Consider the following 27,145-nt stretch of genomic DNA (forward strand, 5'->3'; position numbering starts at 1 on the left):
GGTAGACACATATCGAAGAAGTATTGAGGACATGTGATTTTAAACTAGATATAACATCTTCAGGAGGATAGGGCCATAGATATGAGGATTTAGAGGTCACTAACTTAAATAGAAAGTTAGTAAATAGTTGATCATTGTCTCGCTTTCTTGAGATTTAGACTTGGTGGTTGTTTGGCACTCGTTCATGTTTCTCCTTTAATACAAGTAGTTTTGATAGTTTTTGTGTTCGGAAAAGGGTCAAAATTGCCCCCGAACTATATGAAATAGACCATTTATATCCTTCGTTACATTTTGGGATAAAAAATGCCCCTGCTGTTATCCTAAGAGACCACAAATACCCTCAAGAGTTAACACCCTAAACTTTTATTGACGTGGCAAGCCACGTATGACTAATCCTTCCACCTAAGCGTTGCCAAGTAGGATTCACTACAAAAGAACTAGACTTTTAGCGGCAACAACACTCGCCACAAAAGCCCAGAAAATCGTCACTAAAAGTTTTTAACATTAAATTCTAATTTTGTGTTTTTTTCTTCATTGTTTTTAAAAAACCAAATATGATATCGATTAAGTAGGAGTTTGAAGACACTATATGTTTTATTTTTATGTCATATGTAAATGTATAAAATATACAATGATGCATTATATATATATATATAGTAGGAGATTTGAATCAAGAAGTAATTTTGATTATTTTTCGTAATAATATTGGATGTTTTTATTATGGATATTGCAAGTTATTTATTTTAGAAAATTAGGTCGCAATCGAAAATTAATTATCATATTTTTTTGTTGAAAAAATAGGTTTTACTAGCGAATGGTTGTTGGAGCCTTAGTCGCCACTAAAAGTCAAGTTCTTTTGTAGTGAATCTTAGTTGGCAATGCTTAGGTGGAGGGATTAGTCTCATGTGGCTTGCCACATCACTAAAAAATTGGGGTGTTAACTCTTGAGGGTATTTGTGGTCTCCTGGGATAACTGCGGGGGTATTTTTGATCCCAAAATGTAATGGAGGGTATAAGTGGTCTATTTCGCATAATTCAGGGGCAATTTTGACCCTTTTCCATTTTGTGTTTTATGTTGCTATCGATTGTGTCTTGTGTTTTGATTTTCATATTAGTTTCTTGTTGTTAATGCTTCTTTTCCTGGTATGTTATATGATGCTTACTCAAATAAGTAGTACTTGTTAACCTATTTTCTTCCGTATGATTTTTTATAAGCGTTACTTGAGCCAATAGGACTAGACTATATATGTCATTATTGTTTTCACTCATCAAGTATTTATTAGTCATTTAGGTCAGTATAATTTAAATCATGGATGATAATAAAATTTTAAAAATAAAGTTCAGATATTAGAAGTAACGAAATATCTAATTAGGGTAATTTCTTATACTAAAATAATATTAAGTAATATAATATTGTTGAATATTTTCAAATAAAATCGATAGAAGGGGACAAGGCAATCACGATTCACCTGTCCATTTTCCTAAACCAGGTTTCCCAGGATATTGGTGTGGCGGTTGTCAAATTAAGATGAAGTTATGATATCCTATTTTATTGCCAGATTCGTTCCAATAAGGAAAGATTCAAAGAGATCGCTTTCAAATAAAATTTTCATGAACCAGAACCGAGTAGGATAAGGGAAATAGGAGATCAAAATGTTTAGAGACTCGACAAACATTTATTTAATGATGTCGTGGATCTTCGTCCTATCCTTGATATTCGATAAGATGTTCATCAGATAATATAAATGAAAGTGCATGCGAAACATTAGGACAAAGAAACCATTTATATATATATATATATAGATGTATTCCTAGAGCATTATGCTAGTTTTCTTTTTAGGTCATTCAGAGCAAAACAGAATCAGATTCTGTTGTAAGCTGATCTATAGGAATAGAATAAGATCAGACATGACTAATTTTGCAAGGGTGAGTGTTCTTTACCAAGATAAAGCACTTGCATTTTGTTATAATATGTATAAGATATGGCAGAAGAATCCATATTAATTCACTGGTATCCGATACCATATACAAATTATATGAAATGCAAAAGTGATTCCCTTTTAGGCGTTGGGAAGTGTATTTTCTTCTCTTTTATGAAGGCTGGTTTGTCATATTTTATTTGCTACATACAACCTCCACCTTATTAAGAAACTCAAGAAAAAAGAAGTGACTAAATGAGAACATATTGGTCCTTCAGAAAGAATTCCATGGAGAGAAACCATTCTTTCCAGTACCATCCCAAGGCCTTCCATGTATTTGGTCCTCGACACATTTCTTCTCCCGGATGGAGAGAACTCATCAGCTCCAGTTGGTTGGTTTCCGTTTATCATTTCATGTCTTTGTTTAGATTTCAATTCCTTGTACTACTTATAATGGTGTATAGAATGTGCAGGAAGAACGAAAGCTACAAAAGAGTAGTGATGGCCTGTTTTGTACAATCAGCATACTTGCTTGAACTAGACAGACAAGAAAATAGGTATGGCCTAGAAACTGCCCTTGCACCACAGTGGTGGACACCCTTTAAGTACAAACTGGTTGAACCCCTTGTAGATGAAAGAGATGGTTCGATATTTGCTGCAGTTTTGGAGTGGGATCAAGCAGCAGCCCTGGCTGATTTTATACCAATAAGACCAACTGGTGCACCAAAAGTGGTATTAGCCATCAGAGGAACACTCTTGAAGAACCCCACAATAAGGAGAGACATCGAGGATGATCTACGTTACTTAGCATGGGAAAGTCTCAAGGGATCCTTCAGATTTGAAAGACTCTTATCGGCTCTAAAATCAATCATCTTCAACCAGCAAGGGAGCAAAAATGTGTCCATCACAGGGCACTCATTAGGAGCTGGTTTTGCTCTCGAGGTATACAAGGCGTTAGCTGCTGAAGGAACTTATGTAGAAGCACATCTTTTCAATCCACCATCTGTTTCATTGGCCATGAGTTATAGAATCTTGAGTGGAAAAGCTGGATTTGTGTGGAAAAGGTTCAAATCAATGCTTCCTTCAAACTCAGAGTATCAAAGCAAGAGCATCGCGGAGGATGCAGCTGAATCTACAGAATCAAGAATCACTTCAGAGCTTAAGCAAATGCTGCCTATGCCTCATTTGTATGTTAACACAAGTGACTACATATGCTGCTACTACAATTATCCAGATGGAGTACAAAACAATAGTTTCAATATTGGTAATAAGGAGAAAGAAGTAAAACCTGGTGGAAATGCGCTAACCGGTGTAAAGCTTTTTGTGGTGTCAAAGGCAAAGCAGAGGTTTCTTGAGGCACATAGGCTTAAACAATGGTGGTCTGATGACTTGGAACTTCAAATGGCTCTCAATAACAGCATGCTAATAAGTAGGCAGCTCAACTCCCTGTACACCATTCAAGCTCCAAAACAAACTCAAGGCTAGGCTCAAGTGTACTTGAATTTGGACTGGTAAAAATATTGAAATTTCAAGATAAGAGATTGTAAGTCTTGAGATTCTGCATTTGACTTATGAATGAATTGAGTTACCTAGCTCTTATATAAACATTTGACTTGCTAAAATCAAATTTTCGATCTTGCATATAAATTTGGCTTGTGTTCCAAAATACAGAATTGAACAGCACAACAATTTCTTCTTGTTTGTTGTGGCACAAAAGGCAAATGTATCTTTAATCATGTAAATGCATGTTAAAATTATACATACCTTAATACCAAATAGATTTAAAAAAATGCACGAAACAAAATATTGGTTATATGTAAGATTATGTAACGCTGAAAAATCATATAATTATTCATCCCAACAATATCACAGAATACAGTACAAATTCTGTCTTGTATCCTTCCTTTATTCAGAGCTGATGCCAAAACCTGCAGGTCTCTGTCGAGTCCCCAGTTCTGTCACAAAAGACAAATGCATGCTCTGATTTTCGCAACCCTAAAACCCTTCTTCTTTGTTAAGATTGTTACTGTGATTTCGCAAAAAACCCTTTTTCCTGCTTCTGAGATGCCTCCTAAAGGCAAAGGAAATGGGAAGAAGAAAGGTAAAGGTAAAGGAAAAGGAACTTCAAAAGAACCAAAATGCAGAGCTGCAGCAGAACCAGAACCAACTTCCCACTTCTATTTCCCAAGAGAAATCATCTCTAACATCCTTTCCCGTCTCCCTGTCAAAACCCTTTTACGATTCAGGTGTGTTAGCAAGCAATGGCGAAACCTCATTTCCAAACCCGATTTCATCGCCTCCCATTTCCGTCACTCTTCTTCTTTGCAGTTCTCCGGTTCATCTATTCTTATAGGCAGCCGTCATCACGAGTCTAATCATCATGTAGTCTCACTATACAATCCGCCGGAATCAGTTGTCCAGGTGGACAGCCCCTTCCCCTGTTTCTTCCCCAATATGTACATTGTGGGTCCTTGCAATGGCTTTATCTGCCTTTTTAATCCACCATGGGGTGAACTGATTACCCTTTGGAACCCGGCGATGAGGAAGTATAAGATGGTGGAGCTCACTGATAGCTTGCCCCGTCAGGGACTGCACTTTTTGGCGTCTATTGGAATGGCTTTTGATTTCCAACAAAACGATTTGCTGATCTTGAGAATCTTTTGTGTGGGCATAATGTATGCAGTCCCGAACCATGTTGAGATGTATTCGAGTAAGAGTGGGAAATGGAAGAAGCTGAAAAATGAGATGATTTTTCATATTCTTGAGTTTACTTGCAATGTGATTGTTAAAGGGGTGGCGTATTGGTTGGTTTGTATGCCTGATAAGTTCGGATCGCGTGCTGTGTTTGTGCGATTTGATGTGGGGAAACTAGTGTTTGAGAAGTTACCTTCGATAGGAAGGTGTAAGAAGCATCAATATCTTGTGGAATTGGAGGGTTCTCTTTGTATGTTAGACTGGGATCATAAAGATGATTGTCATATGGATGTTTGGGTAATGGATGATGTAGATGGTTGGAGTAAGAAATACAGTGTTGGACCGTTAGTCGGGTTTGACCTAATATTGGGTTGTTTGAGGAATGGTGACATTGTAGCTAAGAATGAAAATGGAGTGATATTCTTGTGTGATCCCATAACTAGTTCAATCAAGGAAAAATTCAGCTTTGATAATAATAAGGATGGATCATATGTGATTGTTGATTATTCAGAGAGCCTATTTCTGATTGGAGGGATGCTACCTGTTAAGAAGCAAGATGCTCAAGATAAATTGGCGCGCAAAAAAGTCACAAGGTTTGATGATCAATTTATCATTATACTCCAGTTTATGTTACTACATAAGTACATATATTATATATACTTGCTATGTGTAGGTTCTCAGCTCCCACTTTTAGATGTTGTCATTGCTTCATTTTCTTATTTTATGTGCTCGTGAACTTGTTATACAGGAACTCCGGGAACTTAGCACATTAACTCTGATGTGTTAATTACTATGTGAACTAAGTCTACTGATTACTTTAGTTAATTCTGTTCAGTTGGTTGAGATGCTTGTGTATTAGTGCTGCTCTTAGCTTCTTTCAGATTTCTAACCATCTTATTAACCTATAACATAGACCAATTAATTAAAACCAAAAAAAAGAAGAAGAAGAGATGATAGAGAATCCGTTGAGAAGTTAACATGTATCCTAGGTATTCATTCTTACTATAATACTTCCATAATAGCATTAGTGCAAAGGTCCCCAGCAAATGTACTTGTGGTTGTAACAAACTGCTCTGTGAACTAGTCGAGACACATACTGGCTTAGCCAATAGCACTATGTAAGAAAACATTGGTCCAATTCTATTGACCTTTCCTTATAAAAAAATATAGAGTTCTATTGATCTTGCGGAAGAATCTTTGAGATTTAATAAAAAGGGTGAACACATACTGAGAACTGTATTCCCTGGTCTTGGCGCTTTTTAGTTTTTAAGCTGGACTTTGAATCAATAATGATACATGTGAAATACTAACAGAAGAATATATGGAACTTTTGACATATATGGACCTTTGTTCATTTTCATTTTTTTCTTTTGTCATTTGTCATTCTCGAAAACAGAAGAATATATGGAACTTGGAAATCAACATTATGTCATTTTTGTCACAGAAAAAAAAAAGTAATAACATATCGATCCTGTAGAGCTATGATAATTTTCAGCAAGGGAAACTCAGAAAATTTATTAACCTCGACTCCTGAACTGGTTTACTTATCTTCTATGAGACAATTGTTTTTCCCTCCCCTCTTTTTCCCTCCCTCATTACTGATGAAAGTATTAGAATATTTGTTGCCTTTATTCAATTGCTAATTTCCTCCTTTGTTAATTTGTCTATCAATCTTTGAATTACGAATTGACCGGTCATACTTTTGGCATCTGTAGACAATTATTATATACTCTATAGTGTAGACTGTGGAGTGTGTCTGAAGTGAATTAAGTGATATCAAGCACGGCAAGGAAGAGAAGGAGAGCATGGAAGTAGCTCCTTTAGTACTTTGTGGATAATATGGAAAGAGTGTTTGATGGGAGTTGCATTTTTTACTTACAGCTTAGTAGAACATTTTTGTTCTTTGGGTTGGTGTATTTCTAATATTCCAGTTAGTGTTCATGACTGGATACTATTCGTAACAACACAGGCTTTCTTATAGGATTTTTTGTTCTTCGGATATTGTTTAAGTAGTTCAAATATTGCAGTTAGTGTAGACTGTAGATGCTAATAGTAAAGAAACATGCTTTCTTGTAGGATTTCTACCTTTTGCATACATCTTAAATGTTGAATTTTCACATTACATCGATAAACTTTAACTCATTTTGAGAAACTTACAAAGTTTGTTTTTGTTTGATGATGTAGGGATTGCTTAAAGTTCTTGATGGGACAACCCTCAGAAATCATCATACCTTGATTGCTTGCTCCTTTTTGGCTAACCAGTAACCTCAGAGATGGCATGAAGAACTTTTTGTTGTCTTTAGTTTTTTGGTGAATTCATGTTTGTGGTATAATACTTTTTTGAGTTCTCTTTCGATTCGTAACATCTATTTTTATGTTGCCTTTCTTCTTCACCCAATGTTTGCCCTGTACTTGGTATTTTTTTTGCATATGTGAACTGGTCTCACTGTGTCAACGATGATTTGTTCATGTGTATTGGGTAAAGGTGTTTAATTAATATGTGAAGAGGGAGGGAGTATGACTTATTTACTCAAGTTTAGACAAAGATTACATTAATTTGGTTATCCTAATCTCATTTTTGGCAAGTAGCATGAGATAAAATGATTTTGATTGAAAAATTAGCAAGTTCTTTTTTGGTCCAGGTGAGCGACAAGCTACAAGAAGTTGTGTGTACCCTAGAAAGATCTCTTAGTTGTCCAGGATAGATCCAATCAGTCTCAAAAGTATCATCACGTCAACTTAATTTATCTGTCGAACTATTCAGGACTATGATTTAGTAAAGGGGAAGGGATATTCTTTCTTCCTCCTTCACCTCTTCGAAAATGGATATCATTCTTTTATGTTGCATTAGTCCTATTACAAGTGCAAATAATAAAAAGACCTCTTATGTTTTTTCTCTTTTTAGTTTTGTTGATTAAAAAAGAATCTTAGATATTACTGGAACTAAGGTCGTCCCAACCCAACCTGTTATTGGGATAGGATTGGAATAGAATTTTTCAAGTCCATTTAAAACTAAGAGCCTGTTTGGATGGGCTTTTAAGCTGGTCAAACTGGCTTAAAAGTCAGTTTTTGACTTATTAGAGTGTTTGATAATTATCAAAGTGACTTATTTTAAGTCAAAAATGACTTATTTTAAGCCAAAAGCTAAAAGCTAGGGAAGGGGAGCTTCTTTTCTTTTTTTTTTAACTTAAAAGCCCTTTTATGTTGACCAAGTATATTACCTTTTTGCCCTTAATTCTTTTATACAATTTCCAAATTGCCCATATTGAATTATTATTATTATTATTTTATTATTATATATTTTTTATTTTATTGTTATTATTATTTTATTATTATCATTATTATTATTATTATTATTTTGTTATTATCATTATTATTATTATTATTATTTTATTATTATCATTATTATTATTATTATTTTTTTATTATTATCATTATTATTTTATTATTATATATTTTTTATTTTATTATTATTATTATTATTTTATTATTATCATTATTATTATCATTATTATCATTATTATTATTATTTTATTATTATCATTATTATCATTATTATTATTATTTTATTATTATTATTATCATTATTATTATTATTTTATTATAATTATTATTATTATTTTATTATTATCATTATTTTTTATTATTATTATTTTATTATTATTATTATTATTTTATTATTATTATTATTTTATTATTATCATTATTATTATTATTATTTTATTATATTATTATATTATTATTATTATTATTATTATTATTATTATTAGTCCTCTTATAAATAATTTATGGTGGTAAAGAAATATGTGAATGATAGGAAAATATTATTACTTATGGATGTAAAATATAAATTAATTTTGTTTTAATTTTTTTTAAAGTATAAAAACCTTAAATTAATCAACTTTTCATCATGTTAACAACTTAAAGGGTATTTTAGACATTTTGATAAAAGCAAGTGTTTACCAGCACTTATTTGCCAAACACATCAACAACTTTTTTTTCACCTGCAACACTTTTATCCAAACACATAACTACTTATTTTTAAAATAAGTTACAGCACTTTGAAAAGTTACTTTTTAAAAGTTACTTTTTTTAAGTCAATCCAAACGAGCTCTAAGACTTAAAAGCCCGATCCATATAGGCCCTTGGTCCTTGAGGCTTGATCGGGGCCGGGTTGGTCCATGGGCCAAAACTCTTTATTTAAGGATAACTTACAATAATCTCACTAGTATATAATCTAATTACTTAAATACATGCTATGTTGTAATATTATAAATCTTACCAGATTTTGGTACGTTCAGATACATATATCTCGAAATATATGGACTCAAAATTAAGTTAATTTGTTCTAGATACACTATATCCAAGTAGATTCGCATGTATCTAGGATACATAGACAAATCTCGCGCCCTCGCCTCCCTCCCATCTTGCTTGTCACTGTCTTATCTCGCTCGCGTATCTGGTATGCGAGATACATGTTAATTACAGTAGTTTTTTGCTAGTGTTATTGAAACAACAACATTGTTTGTCATATTTGATTTTAAAATCTTCTCATTTTCTTGATGCTATAGAATTATAAGTTTGAAAAAGAAAAAAGAAGGGCTAGCCCGCCCTAGCCCTCGGCCCTTCTAGGGTTGGGTTGAGCATTTTCAGGCCCTACCAAATGAAGGGCCGGCCAACCCTAGCCCTTCAAATCCTTGGCCCGCGAGGCTTGGGCCGGCCTTTTTTGACAGTTTTAAGTCTGGAACCAATCTAAAATTTAAAAAGGTTCATTTCTAGTATGATAGATTATTTTGTAAAAAAAATTATTATCCATCTAATTTAATTGTTAATTTATTAAATTAATTATCAACAAATGAAAAGCAATAAATCATTTAATATGAGACGGAATGAGCGAATAATTATGTAACTTGTCACTATTTGACTAACTAAAATATTATTATTCCTTTAAAACTATATATATATATATATATATATATATATATATATATATATATTGTACTCCTTCCAAAATATTTGTTACAGAATCAAATGATATGAATTTTGACCAACACTTTTAAGATGTGGTTTTCTATCATAATTTTTAATATTTAAATTTTAAGTATTAAAATATTGAATTAATCTAATTTAATTTAACATTCAAAATTAGTTAAATTAACTATGGAGATAACTATTTTGTTTTTATATATCACCTGTTTTTAGAGTAATATTTTTTAAAAAGGATAAAATTTGTGTAATATTTTTAAAAATTGATCTATTTTAATTAATTAGATGTAACATATTTGTTATAATATATTAACTTGAATATTTTTGTTAATTTTTTATTTTCTTTAATATGAATAGTCTTTTTGAATTAAGAATCTGAAAGTAATATCTATTTTTATATTGATACGTTTTCATGTGACATGTTTTGGATGAAAGCCCAAAAAGTTAGTTTATATATAGGTCAAAGTCATCTCCGTCCCCTCAAAGTTGTCTTCATTATTCGTTTAGACACCTCAACTACACCTAGTACCTATTGAACACCTCTACCACCCCAGATTTGAACCGTCTAAGCATTTTTTTCCTACATGGCAAATCGTTTGTGATTCACGCAAATGGGGCACGTGAATTGTTTTTTCTCCCATTTTTTACCCTGCATTTAAGACATCCAACGTTAAAATTTTAACTTGGATATAAAATCCCCAATTCTTCTTCCCCCAAATCCATTTTAGAACCTTAAATCCCCAATTCTCTCTTTTTTCTCTAAATATCCAACGTTTCTCTCTTCTAAATCAAGTCATTTTCTTTTATCAAATATCGCAAAGTTCAGTGAATATCGAGGAAATCGATGTATGTAAGTGTGGTTATTATTGTCGACTGAAAACTTCGAGGACTCCATTGAACCCAAGTCGTCGATTTTTTGGATGCAAAGCATCAAAGGTTTGTAATTATTCGAACAAAAACTAATGTTATTGTATTAATTGAAAAATCAACATGTTTGTATATTTATTACTATTATGTGGTTTGTAGGAAAATGGTGGATGTGGCTATTTTAGATGGATTGATCCCTCACTTGAAAATGCTGATGAATCATCCTTAATGAATAGATTCATAGATGGTCAAAATCCGATTGATCGACTAAAGAGAAAAGTGAAAGAGCTTGAAGAAGAAAGGTATTCTTTGAAATTTCAATTGAATGAAAATGAAGAGAAGACAATGGTATTGAACAAGAAGCTCAAGCAAGTTAAACTCCAAAGGGATTGGGAAAATGTCAAATTTAACCGAGTTGTGATTGTTTTTCTTTGTCTGCTAACTATAAAATGGTTCTTTAATATTGTGTAGTTCAAGATTGTAGTACTTAATTGTTTTGTTTTGCAGTAGTTAGGAGGCTATTCTAGATCAATTAGTGTTGTACTTAATTGTTTAATTTTGCAGTAGTTAGGAGGTATTCTAGATCAATTAGTGTTGTACTTAATTGGTCTGCTAAGTTCATATTTTGTATCAAATTGGAAGCTTGAATGTGAATTGATCAGTGTCGAATTGATCAGTGTCTCTTTTGTAACTTCCAGTGTGAATTGATCAATGTCTCTTATGTTGATCAAATATATTATCTTTTTGCCCTTAATTCTTTTATACAATTTCCAAATTGCCCATATTGAATTATTATTATTATTATTATTATTATATATATATATATTTTTTTAATTATTATTATTATCATCATTATTATTATTATTATTATTATTATTTTATTATTATCATTATTATTATTATTATTATTATTTTATTATTATTTTATTATTATTATTATTTTATTATTATCATTATTATTATTATTATTTTATTATTATTATTTTATTATAATTATTATTATTATTTTATTATATTATTATTATATTATTATTACTCCCTCCGTCCCATTTTATGTGGCACCATTTCCTTTTTGGTCAGTCCCAAAAAGAATGTCACATTTCCTTATATGGTAAGTATTTAAAGATACAATTCCTCTTTTACCCTTTTAGGTCCCACTTAATCTTAAAATAATACTCCAATACATTTATGAGGAGAGAGAAAAGTGAGTCTACATTTTAAAGGGCAATTTGATAAATATTTCAAAGTCTTCATTTATTTCTTAAACTCCGTGCCCAGTCAAATGTTGCCACATAAAATGGGACGGAGGGAGTATTATTATTATTCCTCTTATAAATAATTTATGGTGTTAAAGAAATATGTGAATGATAGGAAAATATTATTACTTATGGATGTAAAATATAAATTAATTTTGTTTTAATTTTTTTTAAAGTATAAAAACCTTAAATTAATCAATTTTTCATCATGTTAACAACTTAAAGGGTATTTCAGACATTTTGATAAAAAAAGTGTTTACCAACACTTATTTGCCAAACACATCAACAACTTTTTTTTTCAACTGCAACACTTTTATCCAAACACATAACTACTTATTTTAAAAATAAGTTACAGCACTTTGAAAAGTTACTTTTTTTAAGTCAATCCAAACGAGCTCTAAGACTTATCTCAACAACTCATTAGGTCTAAAACAGCACACCAACAATTGTAACGACTACATATATTATTGGTTCGATTTTGATTTTTTTATATTGGGTTATTAGATAAATCAATAAATTAATTAAACTGTAGTAATTCATTATTTTATACATACATAAATATTACATATTAATCTCAATATATTATTAGTTATTATCTTTGCCCTTTAGCCTTCAATTCACACTTCATGACTGAGTTCACAACTTCACATTATACAAAACGTCAAAACCTAAAGTAAGAACCATATTTCTCTTTGTGTTACACTTGTATAGTTCTTTTCATGTCAGTTATTATTGTTTCTATTTTATGAGCATTTGTAAAATTACATTATTGTCTTTTCGCGTCAAATTATTGAAGTAGTCATATATCTTTATCTTATAAGCATTTTTTTATTAGTTAAACCAAAACCAAACTATTAATGATCGAAACTTGGCGCTGGTTCCACAAAATGGAGTAATTGTAGAAGTCCTTAGATGGGTGAACCAAAGGTTCAACCTTTGTTCCCTCTTACCCACACCATTCACGTGGACATTGAGACGTATCGAGTATTTTATACTTATATTTTATGTCAAAGGCATTTTCTTCTTATAATAGGTGGAACGAACGACAATTTGATCGAATAGGTGGAATAAGAGCATTTTTGACCCTTGCTCTGGTAATATATATATTTTTTAAAATTCAAAATCAGTTTAACTGATAGCCAACAAATAAGTATTTGAATTGGTTTATACTTTCTAAAACTTTTCTCAATTGTATTTGGCCATTCAATTATTATTTTTTGTAAGAATATAAGTAGTAGATATTCCCATTTATTATATATAGTATATATATATATATATATATATATATATATATATATATATATATATATATGTATATATATATATATATACTAGTATTGGCCATGCACAACATGGGCCCAACAGTTTGTGATTTATAAAAATTAGGACAAATTATTTAACTACACTCTTTTACTTACCTTAATATCCATTTATCCCTACTTATTTCAAAAATTTCAAAAATCTCTTATTTCCCCCAATTAATAAAATTTGTAAGATACATAAAGATTTCCCACCTTTTTTACAGCCAATACATGTGTATCCCGTGCACAACGCTATGTATCCCGCATGTATCCAATGCACAATGCTATGTATCCCGCTATGTGGAATGTATCAAACGCTATGTATCCCGTGCACAATGCTATGTTTCCCGCATGTATCCCGTGCACAACGCTATGTATCCCGCTATGTGGAATGTATCAAACCTAATGTATCCCGTGCACAATGTTATGTATCCCGCAAACATCATTTTTAAGGAATTTTTGATAAATAGAAAACTAGAAGGGATAATATATTATTTAGTACTTATAATATGTGGTTCCTATAATTTATATTATACTCCTATCTGTCAACTGTAACAAAATATTATAATGCATGTTTTGATAGGTGATATCCTCCCTTCATATTAGCAAGACTTTAATGCCACAAAATTATTTCAACCCAAGATATAAACATATGAGTGAATTAACGGTTTACATACATAAATTTTGTATCAATCTATTCTATCAGCAAATGCATTTGCTATTACTATTGCTATTTTCAGTGTAGGTGATCAACTATTTATTAGACCGAGTGTGCATCACTACATGTTGAGAATATGGTTGTCTAGTTTTAGGGTGGTATATATTTTGTTTTTAAAAAGTTCAGGGGTAATAGGGTCCCCGCAAAGTATAAGTGCGTAGTTAAGAATTCGATAATATGTTAGGAAGGCATTTGTCTATTTTCTCAACAGAAAACTATCTAGACTATTTCCACTTTGTTGTATTGTTGATGGAGATTTTTCTTGTGAGGTGGCAATAGTCTGTCTATATAATCCGCCCTTTTATTAGCAAATATTTTTTATAATTCTATGATTCCTGTAAGACATCTTTTTATTTTTTTACTGGATATTTTCTAAGGAATAAGGCATAAAATTAAGAATATGAAAGTTTGAATTGAGTGTGTATATAATATGTTTATATGTAGTCACTTGTCACAAACAAAAACTTAGGTAAAAATACAATATGTACACCTAAGTAATTTATTTATAAGAAAAAACCGGTAGAAGAGCAAAACTTACCACACCTTGAAAACTATACAAATGCAGAAATATACTAACCGCAACAGAGAGCAAACCTGCTGCAGAGAAAGTGAAAGAACTGAACTATAAATAAAGAAGATAAAAAAGAATAGATCAGAGAGAAACAAAAGCCCACATTGGATTCAAGCTCAGCCAAACAGATGGGAAGTTGTACTAAATAAGACTTTAACACCATCATCAACATTTTCAGAACAACAAGAACCAAAACAAGTGTGAAATGGAACGAATGTATTACTTGTTAAGGCTTCAAGAAATGGTTGGTATTTGGAATTCTAAGCAACCCCACAAACAAAATCAGTAGTACATCCCATGCCTAATACTGCTGCTAACAACATTAGCAGCTACGACACTTTCACATTGTCATCGCCATTGCCATCTTTCAATGCCTTTCAAAAAAATCAAGAACCGGAACAATATCAAGAAACAATCCAAATAGTGATTGGAATATGTTATTTTTTTCAAAGCAACCCTTCAAACAAAAGCATCGCCTACTACCTCTAACAATGTAAGCAACTTCAGTTCTTCCTACTTGGATGAATTGTATAATCAGAATTCATTGAATTGTTTTCAAATAGTTGCCTAAAATCAATTTCTAATATGAATAATTATAATCGAATTCCAGTAATGGAATCAACTAACCATTACAAATCCATTTTTACAAGACACATCAATAAAACAGCCCACAACGCCAAAATGGGTACTTACACAGCTGCAAGCATGCTCTCATCAACACATTTGCCTGGATTTCAAGCAACAACAATATTTAGTGGTCAGATTTCTACCTTAGCATTGTAGAGCAGAGTGATATGAATTTCGATTTATTTGGGACGTTTCTGAGTAGCGATCAGACTTTAATAAGGGGTAATGAATCAGAAGAATTTTTTGGATGAACAATAGTTATGTAGCTAAGCATATGTCTTAAATTTGCTCCTGTCAGCTTAGATGCCAATTTTGATCTTAAGTTTCCCCTTTTGCTTGAATTCTTAGTTTTTATCTTGCACTTTTTACTATGACGTACATTGTTCAATCTACTTTCTCCATGTTTCTGAGTTTTAAATAGAAAAGTAAATAAGCAGATAGAAACTCAAAAACTTCTTTTTATAAGGATAGAAAGTCAGCAACTTTGAATATTGACATATAGTTTGACTTCATGTTTATGAAATGCATTTTGGCTTCCTTGAGTTTCTTCCTGAATGAGAACTTTACACTGCACTTCAGATAACTTTTTATTTGCTTTGTATTCTTAAGACAACTTTAAGATTTTATTTCACAAGTGAGTTAAACTTATTAGTATTAAGGACATCAGAGAGACTGCGATTTTATGTAAACATGAACAACATTGAACGTAAATAGACTCTTTTCTGATCTTATCAGTCAAAGGTGTGTTTTATTTTTCCCACTCAAACACAAGATGTAATGATGGGTTGGAGACCTTACAAACATGGCATAAATGTATAAATTAGGAAGTCTAGAATTTTTGTGCAGAACTACAAGGAAAATCATACTCCCTCCGTTTCACAAAGAATGACCTCCTTTCCTTTTTAGTCAGTTTAAAAAAGAATGACCTCTTTCATTTTTTGGTAACATTTTACTTTTAGCTTTCCACGTGGCATGTTTAAGACCACAAGATTAAGGGCAATTTTGTACATTTGACATAACTTTAATTTAAGACCACAAGATTCAAAAGTCTTTTTTAATTTCTTAAACTCCATGCCAAGTCAAACCAGACCATTCTTTTTGAAACGGAGGGAGTACTAATTACAGACCTGCGATTAAGAAAAACTTCCTCAAAAGAGGTAACAATTAAATATAGACAACACAACAAAGAATTCTCATATTAGTTCAAATAGGTTTCCCCTCATTTGCAAACTACTTGGAGTCAATTGCTGAAATCTTCAGTAATCATTACACTCTATTCATGTCTATTTCGTTTCAATACTAAAGAATTCATCTTTCAAAACCAATCAGCGAGTACACTCTTTAAGAAAAATCGACATACTGAAATATTTCACAAAGATTATCTTTACATGAATTGATGGTGAGAAAATCAAATAGACAATAGTCCATATTCATGTTCTGTAAACATGAATGTGTGGACTTAAGGACTATAATTTTTGTTACTTGATATCAATATAAAAGAAAAAATAGCAAATAAAAGAGCCCAATGCCAGAATTATCTATCGATGTACGTACATAGACTGTGATTTGTGAAACCTGTTCAAGTAAGTCTGTTTTGACTATCGAAAGAATTATTTTACCCTGTTAATCTTGTCTTGAATATATGTTTCATTACATTTTAGGTTTGTAGCAATAATAATGCAATGTGAGTTTGCAGATTGATGCTACTGGACTTGAGGAGTCAAAAGTTTATGAGGTTATAAAGTGCACATACAAATAAAGCAATTGGATATGCAAGATTTATCCTACTTTTATTTGTCTATCATAACAAGAATAGAGATCAGATGCTTGAATCTTTAATTAATATATTCCAGCTGCAGATCACACAACAAAATTGAACATGATCACATTAATACTACTACAACTGTTAATGAGAAAATGATCCAGTCAACAATTTTCATATTGATGCAATATGAAAATTGAAGAAGAAATCCTAAACTAAAAATAAGATAAGATAAATAGATAGACACAAGAATGGAATCAATAGACAATATAGGTTCTTCGATAACCAAAACTTTGTATTAAATGTCCAAACAAGCACTTAACTATAAATAGACCTCAAAGGAATTTAATTCACCTCTCAAAAAAGAATAAACAAAAGACTCTAAAAAAAGAACAATATCAATATTAATCAAAAACTAAGTTTAATTGAGCTATTATTAGCTGCTTACACTAACTATCATATTAATGCCCAAGAGCAGACTTAAAAATTATGAATGAATCACAGGTTGATAGACATATATTATCCACGACAATGACCATTTAGTGTTTGTATCCAAGCAGAAGTCATTCAGAAATTCAGATTTACCTGACACTTGACAAGTATCCCGTAGAATTGATGGATGGAGATGTGCGCGCAAGCTGACCGTGATTACAAAAATAAATACTCGCTTATTTCATATTTTACTTTGATTAAACAACAATCTCCTTCCTTCTCATAAAGGTAGAAGTTGACAATTTCCAATACTATATTAAAAGCAACTCCTTGATTCTATTTAATATAATTAGCATGGCCAAACATATCTACTTGCACATGATAACTAAAAGCTTCTTCAGAGACATAGAAAAGTCATGTAGTCAGGACGTAAGAAAGATTTTTTATGGAGTAATCATAATCTGGAAATATATGAGAGAGATGTACAACGATCTTGAAGGGAAAGGGAAAGGAACTTGCTTTGTTAAAATATCAATTACGTGTAATTACAATTTTACCCTTGCATAATTACTAATTTGCCCTTAGTCGGCCTAGGCTTCACTCTTCTATATAATAAATAAAGAACAACTTTCATACATAGCAAACACAAAATTCATATTTGTATGCTATAGCAAAGTTTGCATAATTGCGCTCCATAGCAAACATAAATATGTATATTTCGCTATACATATACAAAAGAAAGCAGATGTATAATCTGCTTTGGTATACATATACAAAAAGATCAATTGTATAAAGTGAGAGAGACGAGTGAGCGAGCGAGATCTGGGAGAGGGGAATGAAAATATATGTATATATACAATTTTTACGTATTTTATACATTTGCGTTTTTGTATAAAGTGAGAGAGGCGAGTGAGAGAGCGAGATCTGGGAGAGGGGAGAGAGGGGAACGAAAATATATGTATATATACAATTTTCTCTCGCTTTATACAAACACAAACACATTTTATACAATTTGTGTTTTTTGTATAAAGTGAGAGAGGCGAGTGAGGGAGCGAGATCTGGGAGAGTGGCGAGCGAGATCTGGGAGAGGGGAGAGAGAGGAATGAAAATATATGTATATATACAATTTTCTCTCGCTTTATACAAATACAAACGCACTTTATTCACTTGCGTTTGTATAAAAAATGAGAGAGGCGAGGGAGAGAACGAGAGTGGCGAGCGAGATTCACCAGGAGAGAGGTGAAATAGAAATAGTTTGCTATGAGGTACAATTAAATCAAACTATATTTACAGCATTTAATTTGAATTAATAGTTTGCTATTATATACAATTTTCCCTATAATAAAATACTAGTAAAGAAAGCCCGGACACTGCCCAGGCCCAACATTAATAAAGTTATATTGTTACTCTCTCCGTACAATATTAGATGAGAATCTTACTAAAAATATTTTTTTCATATTATTTGAGCACTTATTAAATTAGGATAGAATTAATTAATTCTTTTCCATTTTAACCCTACAATTAATATGACCATTCCTATATTGTATGTGTATTTTTTGTAACTCATTTCAATGTGCATTGATATAAACAAAGGCCAAAATGGTGAAGTCTTCCAATGTATTAATGATTTCTTAATCACCGTGTAAAGTTGGAAGTGTCCATCTAATATGGGACGGAGGGAGTATAGTTTATGTATTGTTATAAAATTAGTAAAGATTGTTACAATATATTTTGCTCATAAGTGAGCTAATATAGAAACTTATTTGTTATTTGTCTTTTTAATTTCAATTTTAAATAGCAAATAAATGTAGCGATAAGATTGAGGGTAGAAATGGAGCATATCTTTCTAAATTTAAGTAAAAATAAACAGAGTAGAAGTAACATTAGGGTTATTGATAGGACGATTCATTCGGTTATTTTTTTAAAAATTATATCATTCAATTTTTCGGCTATTTTATAATGTATAACCAAAAATAAAATTTTAAAATCATCCCAATCCTAATTTATGTGACAGAAGCAGTACAAAAATTAGTCTTTTTTTTGTTGTCTTGTAGATATTTTAAGTTATTATTTATTGTAAATTATAGTACTTTTTATTAAAAATTTTAATAACATATGTTACTTTTTATGTTTGAGAGTTAAACCAACTTATTTTTATATGTCTTTTAATTTCATATGTGTTTTGTCCTTTTCCATTTTCAAAAACTAATACTCTCTCTATTTCATTTTATATGTCATTTCTTTTTATAAATATATTGATTGTGGTGCTTGGTTATTCCCTCTTCTTATATAGTAATTTAAGTTATTATTTATTGTAAATTATAGTACTTTTAATTAAAAAATTTAATAACATATGTTACTTTTTATGTTTGAGAGTTAAACCAACTTTTTTTTACGTCTTTTAATTTCATATGTGTTTTGTCCTTTTCCATTTTCAAAAACTAATACTCTCTCCATTTTATTTTATATGTCATTTCTTTTTATAAATATATTGGTTATAATAATTCTTATTGGGACACATGTTGACTTGTTGTGCTTGGTTATTCCCTCAGCTGCGCCCTTGCTTCTTGCCCATAGAGAGTTAGGATATTTTGTGAGCTCCTTCGCCTAGTGGAAACCTCCGCTTTTCGGCCGTAATCCCGTGCTTTACCAACGCATTCAATGGATTCCACCATGAATCGGGAGCGGGCAAAGACATGCAGCTTCCATTTTAGGGGTACACAGTCACGTGCTGAGCAAAGAGTTATCTATCACACTCATTCACAAGCGCAAGGTGCGGCATCCGCCTGAACGGGGAGAGGATTTCCCTAAAACAAAGATAGGCGTTAATAATATATAATAATAATAATAATATATATATAATAGATAGAAATATACACTTTTAACTCAACTTTTATTTTATCAAAACACTTCAATCTTTTTTAATAACAAAAAAGTCGTCTTGCACAAACAAAGGGATGTCATATTCACTTTTTACAAGTTATTATAACATGGTTAACCTTAAAAATAACTACGTATTAAGAGTGTGTACCGTTTTCTCATCATTATTATTTTAATTATCATCATCATTCATATTTCTATTAGTAAGAATCTTTTTTATTTGTTAAACAATAATTGACTTTTCTTTAATATAGACGAGAGGGAGTTGCTCGGATGGTAAGCACCCCTCACTTCCAACCCAAAGGTTGCGAGTTCGAGTCACCAAGAGAGCAAAAAGGGGTGGGAGCTGCTAGGGAGGGTAAATAAATTAAAAAAATAAAAAAAACTTTTCTTTAATGTTTGAGTAAAGTGTCTCTTTCAAAATTTAAAGGATTCGTTCGTATAAACCCTTTATTATTGAGTTCTATTCACCATGGTTTAACTTTGTAATACCCTTGAAAAAAAAATGTTGTTAGATGTTGGTCTGGACTTTTTATATGTTTGTTTTCTTGGAATTTACTTTCATTTCTCCTTTACCTTTTGATAGCATATTTTTTTGCGATAAAAATGACAAAAGGTTGAAAAAAAATGCAGTTAGAAGTTGGTCTGGAACTTTTTTATATGTTTGTTTTCTTGAAACTTACTTTCATTTCTCCTTTACCTTTTGATAGCATATTTTTTTGTGATAAAAATGACAAAAGGTTGAAGATGGTAAATGATTTGCAACTTCAAAAAGTGAAAAAAGATTTGAGTATTTTAAGAGTCAAATCACACCAAAATGTCATGCTTCCCCCCATTAGTTGTTATATAAGGCCAAAGTCATCTCCGGTCCCTCAAAGTTGTCCTCATTATTCATTTAGACACCTTAACTACACCTAGTACCTATTAAACACCTCTACCACCCCAGATTTGAACTGTCTAAGAATTTTTTTTATCACTTTTCATAAACTGTGTGGTGCGTGTATTTAAGTTCCCCACATGTATCCGACGTGTATAGAATGTCCATTTAACAACTAACACGTGTATCCGACGTGTATTTGTATATGTCTTAATTGGGGAAGATTTCTAAATCGTTAACTTTGACAGAACACTTCTCTCTCTCTCTTCGCGATTTCTTCCAAATCGAAGCTCTCCATCTTCGCGATTTCCTCCAGATTGAAGTTGGATTCGTCTTGTTCGTGTTACGATCTTGAAGATTTCCTTGTGTAAGTTAGGACTGTTAATGATTTTTACATGCTTTGTTAAATGAATTCCAAAAGGCTAGGGTTTTGTAAAAATATAGGGTTTGTGATTTTTGCGAATATTTCGTCCCTTCTTTACTATTACCCAGAAAATATGCTTTAAAGCTTTGTTTTTTAATTGTTGTATGGGTTATATGAGTATATTCCGTTATTTTAAGCTAGGGTTTGTTTGATATTTTGTAGGGCTAACAATTGATCATAGAGGAGATTATATTTACAAAGATTTACCATGGTGAAATCTTATCTGAGATATATGTCCCTACTTATGTTGGAAACTATGCGTCTGCACTCGGGTATATTATTAAGGACCACTTTTCCATTTTGAAACTATTGTATTATACTAAAGAATTGGGGTATGAAACTGTTGGAGGCTTTTATGTGAAGGATTTATTGAATAAAAAATGGGTCCTAATTACAACTGACCAACATCTCCTACACCTAATCAAAGACTTAAAACATGAGGACACTTTTGAAGTATTTGTATGTCATGTATTAGATGAACCCTTACTTGACACTGAAGGACCTAGAGGCTATCTAACTAATGTAGGTGGTGAAGGTGTTGATGTTGACCTTGGTGAAGAGGGTGAGGCTGTTAACTTAGGTGGAGAAGGTGAGGTTGTTGACCTAAGTGGAGAAGGTGAGGTTGTTAACCTTGGTGGTGAGGGTGTTGATGTTATCATTGGTGAAGAGGGTGTGAATGATAACTTAGGTGGAGAGGGTGTGGATGATAACTTAGGTGGAGAAGGTGAATCTGATTTCTTGAGTAGTGATTCAGATCTAGATATACCTTCAGAAGATGGTTCAGATATTGATGAAGAGTTGAGAGCTTTTAGACAAGAAAGAAGAAACAAAAAAAGAGAAAAAAAGCTACTGAATTTGAAGAAATACCAGTTGGAGAGGCTGGTGGTATATATAGAGGCTTTGAGGATATTAGGAAAAATAAAACTGACAAATATGCAGAAAATTTAGGTGGAGATGAGGATTATATTGATAGCTCTGATTGTTGGAGTGATGAACAACTAGATGTTGATGTTGTTAGGGGAGTAGATATACCTGCTAGAAGGAGTAGCAAAAAAGTTAGGTATGATGAAGATTGTGAAGTTTCAATATTTGAGCTTGGAATGGTCTTTGAGGGTGCAAATCAGTTCAGGAAAGCAGCGGTAGATTATGTTGTAGAGTACATGAGGTAGATAAAGTTAAGACCTAATGAAAAACATAGAGTGAGGGTGAAGTGCAAAAATGCTAATTGTAAGTGGTTGTTATATGCTTTCATGGACAGTGACTCAGGTGATTTCATTGTGAAGAACTGTCATCCCGTTCACAAGTATATTCCATAAAACAGGAACAAATTGTGTAATTCAAAGTTAATTGCTAGAAAGTTTAAGGACAGAATTGAATCTCAACCATACATAAGGATTTGGGAAATTCAAGATTTGGTTAGAAAGACATTGGGTCTTTATGTTGGTAAGACTCTTTGTTACAGGGCTAAACAGAGGATTATGAAGGAAGACATGGGTGATTGGAATGTGGAATTTGCCAGATTATGTGACTATGCATATATGATCAAACAAACCAATCCTAGAAACTCTTGTTGGGTAAAAATTGATAAGGAAACTGAACCAGGAAAAAACCTTTTTGTGTATTTTTATGTGTGTTTTCATGCATTTAAGCAAGGATGGTTGGAGGGGTGTAGGAATATAATTGGATTTGATGGTTGTTTTCTCAAGGGAGCTTGTAAGGGTGAGCTATTAGTTGTTGTTGGAAAGAATGGGAACAATCAAATGTATCCCATTGCCTAGGCAGTTGTGGATACAGAAACAAAACATAGTTGCCTAGGCAGTTGTGGATACAGAAACAAAACATAGTTGGAGCTGATTCATAAGATATTTAATTGTTGATCTAAACTTGGGAACTGGTGAAGGTTTGACTGTAATGTCAAATATGCAAAAGGTATTGATAACACAATTTCTTATATTTTAGTTTTAATTTGATCTGTACTACTTCAATTACTTATTTTGTACATATTTTTTGTTAGGGACTTATTCCTGTCTTGTTAGAGTTATTACCAAATACTGAGAAAAGGATGTGCGCTAGACATATATGGAGTAACTGACATGAACTGAAAATGAGAAGAAAGAAGGAAACAGTTTTGGAGATGCTCAAAGGCCTCCTTTGAAGTCAAGTTTGGAGAAGAAGTTCATGCAATGTCCAAGCTAGATAAGAAGAAAATAACAGAGGACTTGCTACATTATGATCCCAGAAATTGGTCTAGGACTTTTTTCCAAACTCACTCCAAGTGTGATGTTGTAGAAAATAACATGTGTGAGACTTTCAATTCCTAGATCTTAGCTGCTAGACATAAATCAATTATTACCATGTTAGAGGATATTAGGCATAAAATAATGAACAAACATATAGACATGTTCAAATTTGCTGAAACATGGATATCAGACATTACACCTATGGCAATGGCAATACTAGAAAGAAACAAGGAGTATTCAAATAACTGTAATGTTCAATGGAATGAGTTGAATGGTTTTGAGATTAGTGAGGGGGAATATTCATTTGTTGTTGACTTGGAGAAGAAGCATTGTGACTGTAGGTTGTGGATGTTGAGAGGTATATTCCTTGCCCTCATGTTATTTGTGATTATTATTACTTGAATCAAGATCCTGATCAACATGTAGAGCACTAGTATAAGAAGAAAACATTTCTCAAGGCTTACATCCATTTCATCCAACCTATTCCCAATATGAGGATGTGGCCTGCAACTACAAATCCATCAACAGAGCCTCCAAAACCAAGAAAAAGGCCAGGCAGACCCGACAAGAAGAGAAGAAAGAGTAAGGATGAGCCAAAAAAATGGGGGAAACTTTCAAGAAAATGAGTAAAGATGGCATGTTCCCTATGCAAGAAAATTGGTCATAACAAAGCTGTGTGTGCAAGAGTAAGTAATATTTCATATTCACATTTGTAAATTGCTTAAAGTTTATATATATATATATATATATATATATATATATATTATAATCATATATTTTATTTTGTGGTGACATAGTATGGGAGCGGGAGCACTTCTCAACCTACAAGTCAAGAAAATTCAAGCCAACAAAGTTATTCTCAACAAAGTTCTATTTATGATGATACCACTGTTGTGCCAAGAACTACTCAAACAACAGTAAGATTAGATTTAATAATTCAATTGCATTTTCTGATTATTCTACAAGTAATTCATATATCCTTATTTATGCTATATAGTCTACAATGGAAGGTCCATCACATTGTACTTTCAGAACCACATATGCAACTACACAAACATCAGTAAGATTAAATTTAATAATTCATTTGCATTTTCTGATTGTTCTACAAGTTATTCATATATCCTTATTGATGCTTTATAGTCTACAATGGGAGTCCATCACATTCTACTTTCAGAACCACATATGCAACTACACAATCAAGTCAAGTGCTGACACAACATCTGTGCCAAAACCTCCTCAAAATAGGGTTCAAGTTGGGACTTAAAGAAGGCTGGGAAGAAAAAAAGCTAATGCAAGAGGGACCCCATTTGTTACTGAAAGAGATAGTTCTTCTAGTCAACTGCCACCTTTATCAGGTCATAAGATACCATACAATTCTGCCTCATTTGTTGTTGTTACTAGAGGAAACAAAAGGCCTGCAACTGGTTTTGGTGCTTACTCTGATCCTACAACTGGAGCCCAAATATTTAATATATGTTCACTTAAAATATTTACTCTGTTTTGGTGTATATTCTGATAGCCATATTATGATCTTACCTTACCTTATCTTACACTTTCTTTGTTATATTACAGCATGGTACATCAAGTGAGAAGATTATACGTGGGCCAACAAAATTGAAGAGTGCTTCACCAACCAATATAGACATTGGCTTTAAACCTCATGGCCTAAAATGGAAGGGAAAAGATGCAGTCGGCACCTCACAGTTGCAACAAATGAAAGCAAACAGGAAAAACTGGAAGTAGTTCATTTGGAAAGTTGTTATGATTTTGGCCCATGTTAAAATGGTCTTCAACAAACTACTCTTTAGTTTATTTTAAACACTCGTGTAATGTATTTTTGAACCATACCTTTGTATTAGCAAGACAATGTATTTTTGAACCATGCAAGGCAATGGTTTTTTATTACCTCTCATGCATTTGTGTTATGTATTTTTCAATCATGACTTTGTGTTATGTATTATCCAGCCATGCATTTGTGTTATTAGCTCACTTTTTGAACAACAACTACATTACCTCTCAATGCATTTGTGTTTTTGACAATAAGAGTAGTCGATCCCAGAACTAATTTCAGAACACAGGGCAAGTAAGAAAACAGAGGCAAGTTACAAAAGAGACATTGATCAATTCACACTGAAAGTTACAAAAGAGACACTGATCAATTCGACACTGATCAATTCACATTCAAGCTTCCAATTTGATACAAAATATGAACTTAGCAGACCAATTAAGTACAACACTAATTGATCTAGAATACCTCCTAACTACTGCAAAATTAAACAATTAAGTACAACACTAATTGATCTAGAATAGCCTCCTAACTACTGCAAAACAAAACAATTAAGTACTACAATCTTGAACTACACAATATTAAAGAACCATTTTATAGTTAGCAGACAAAGAAAAACAATCACAACTCGGTTAAATTTGACATTTTCCCAATCCCTTTGGAGTTTAACTTGCTTGAGCTTCTTGTTCAATACCATTGTCTTCTCTTCATTTTCATTCAATTGAAATTTCAAAGAATACCTTTCTTCTTCAAGCTCTTTCACTTTTCTCTTTAGTCGATCAATCGGATTTTGACCATCTATGAATCTATTCATTAAGGATGATTCATCAGCATTTTCAAGTGAGGGATCAATCCATCTAAAATAGCCACATCCACCATTTTCCTACAAACCACATAATAGTAATAAATATACAAACATGTTGATTTTTCAATTAATACAATAACATTAGTTTTTGTTCGAATAATTACAAACCTTTGATGCTTTGCATCCAAAAAATCGACGACTTGGGTTCAATGGAGTCCTCGAAGTTTTCAGTCGACAATAATAACCACACTTACATACATCGATTTCCTCGATATTCACTGAACTTTGCGATATTTGATAAAAGAAAATGACTTGATTTAGAAGAGAGAAACGTTGGATATTTAGAGAAAAAAGAGAGAATTGGGGATTTAAGGTTCTAAAATGGATTTGGGGGAAGAAGAATTGGGGATTTTATATCCAAGTTAAAATTTTAACGTTGGATGTCTTAAATGCAGGGTAAAAAATGGGAGAAAAAACAATTCACGTGCCCCATTTGCGTGAATCACAAACGATTTGCCATGTAGGAAAAAAATGCTTAGACGGTTCAAATCTGGGGTGGTAGAGGTGTTCAATAGGTACTAGGTGTAGTTGAGGTGTCTAAACGAATAATGAGGACAACTTTGAGGGGCCGGAGATGACTTTGACCTATAAATAAACTAACTTTTTGGGCTTTCATCCAAAACATGTCACATGAAAATGTATCAATATAAAAATAGATATTACTTTCAGATTCTTAATTCAAAAAGACTATTCATATTAAAGAAAATAAAAAATTAACAAAAATATTCAAGTTAATATATTATAGCAAATATGTTACATCTAATTAATTAAAATAGATCAATTTTTAAAAATATTACACAAATTTTATCCTTTTTAAAAAATATTACTCTAAAAACAGGTGATATATAAAAACAAAATAGTTATCTCCATAGTTAATTTAACTAATTTTGAATGTTAAATTAAATTAGATTAATTCAATATTTTAATATTTAAAATTTAA

The 27,145-nt window shown here is 31.9% G+C and overlaps 3 protein-coding genes across 3 annotated transcripts in view; 2 read left to right on the top strand and 1 right to left on the bottom strand.

The window, feature by feature from the left end:
* LOC125836467 (60S ribosomal protein L18a-2-like) overlaps positions 1-27,145 on the bottom strand; it is a 115,808-nt gene that overhangs the window by 15,241 nt on the left and 73,422 nt on the right. The gene's annotated exons all lie outside the window — the stretch shown is intronic.
* On the top strand, positions 2,150-3,445 carry LOC125836451 (GDSL esterase/lipase At4g10955-like). The gene is made up of 2 exons (XM_049515620.1): positions 2,150-2,311; positions 2,393-3,445. Exons 1-2 carry the CDS (start codon positions 2,175-2,177, stop codon positions 3,402-3,404), a joined length of 1,149 nt encoding a protein of 382 aa, XP_049371577.1. The 5' UTR covers positions 2,150-2,174; the 3' UTR covers positions 3,405-3,445.
* Positions 3,857-7,114, top strand: LOC125836446 (F-box/kelch-repeat protein At3g23880-like). The gene is made up of 2 exons (XM_049515614.1): positions 3,857-5,206; positions 6,798-7,114. The coding sequence occupies exons 1-2, from the start codon at positions 3,891-3,893 to the stop codon at positions 6,847-6,849; spliced, it is 1,368 nt and encodes a 455-aa protein (XP_049371571.1). The 5' UTR covers positions 3,857-3,890; the 3' UTR covers positions 6,850-7,114.

The sequence above is a fragment of the Solanum verrucosum genome, unplaced genomic scaffold (assembly GCF_900185275.1).
Source record: "Solanum verrucosum unplaced genomic scaffold, falcon-dt-bn FXZP01000278.1, whole genome shotgun sequence".
NCBI classification, from domain to species: Eukaryota; Viridiplantae; Streptophyta; class Magnoliopsida; order Solanales; family Solanaceae; genus Solanum; species Solanum verrucosum.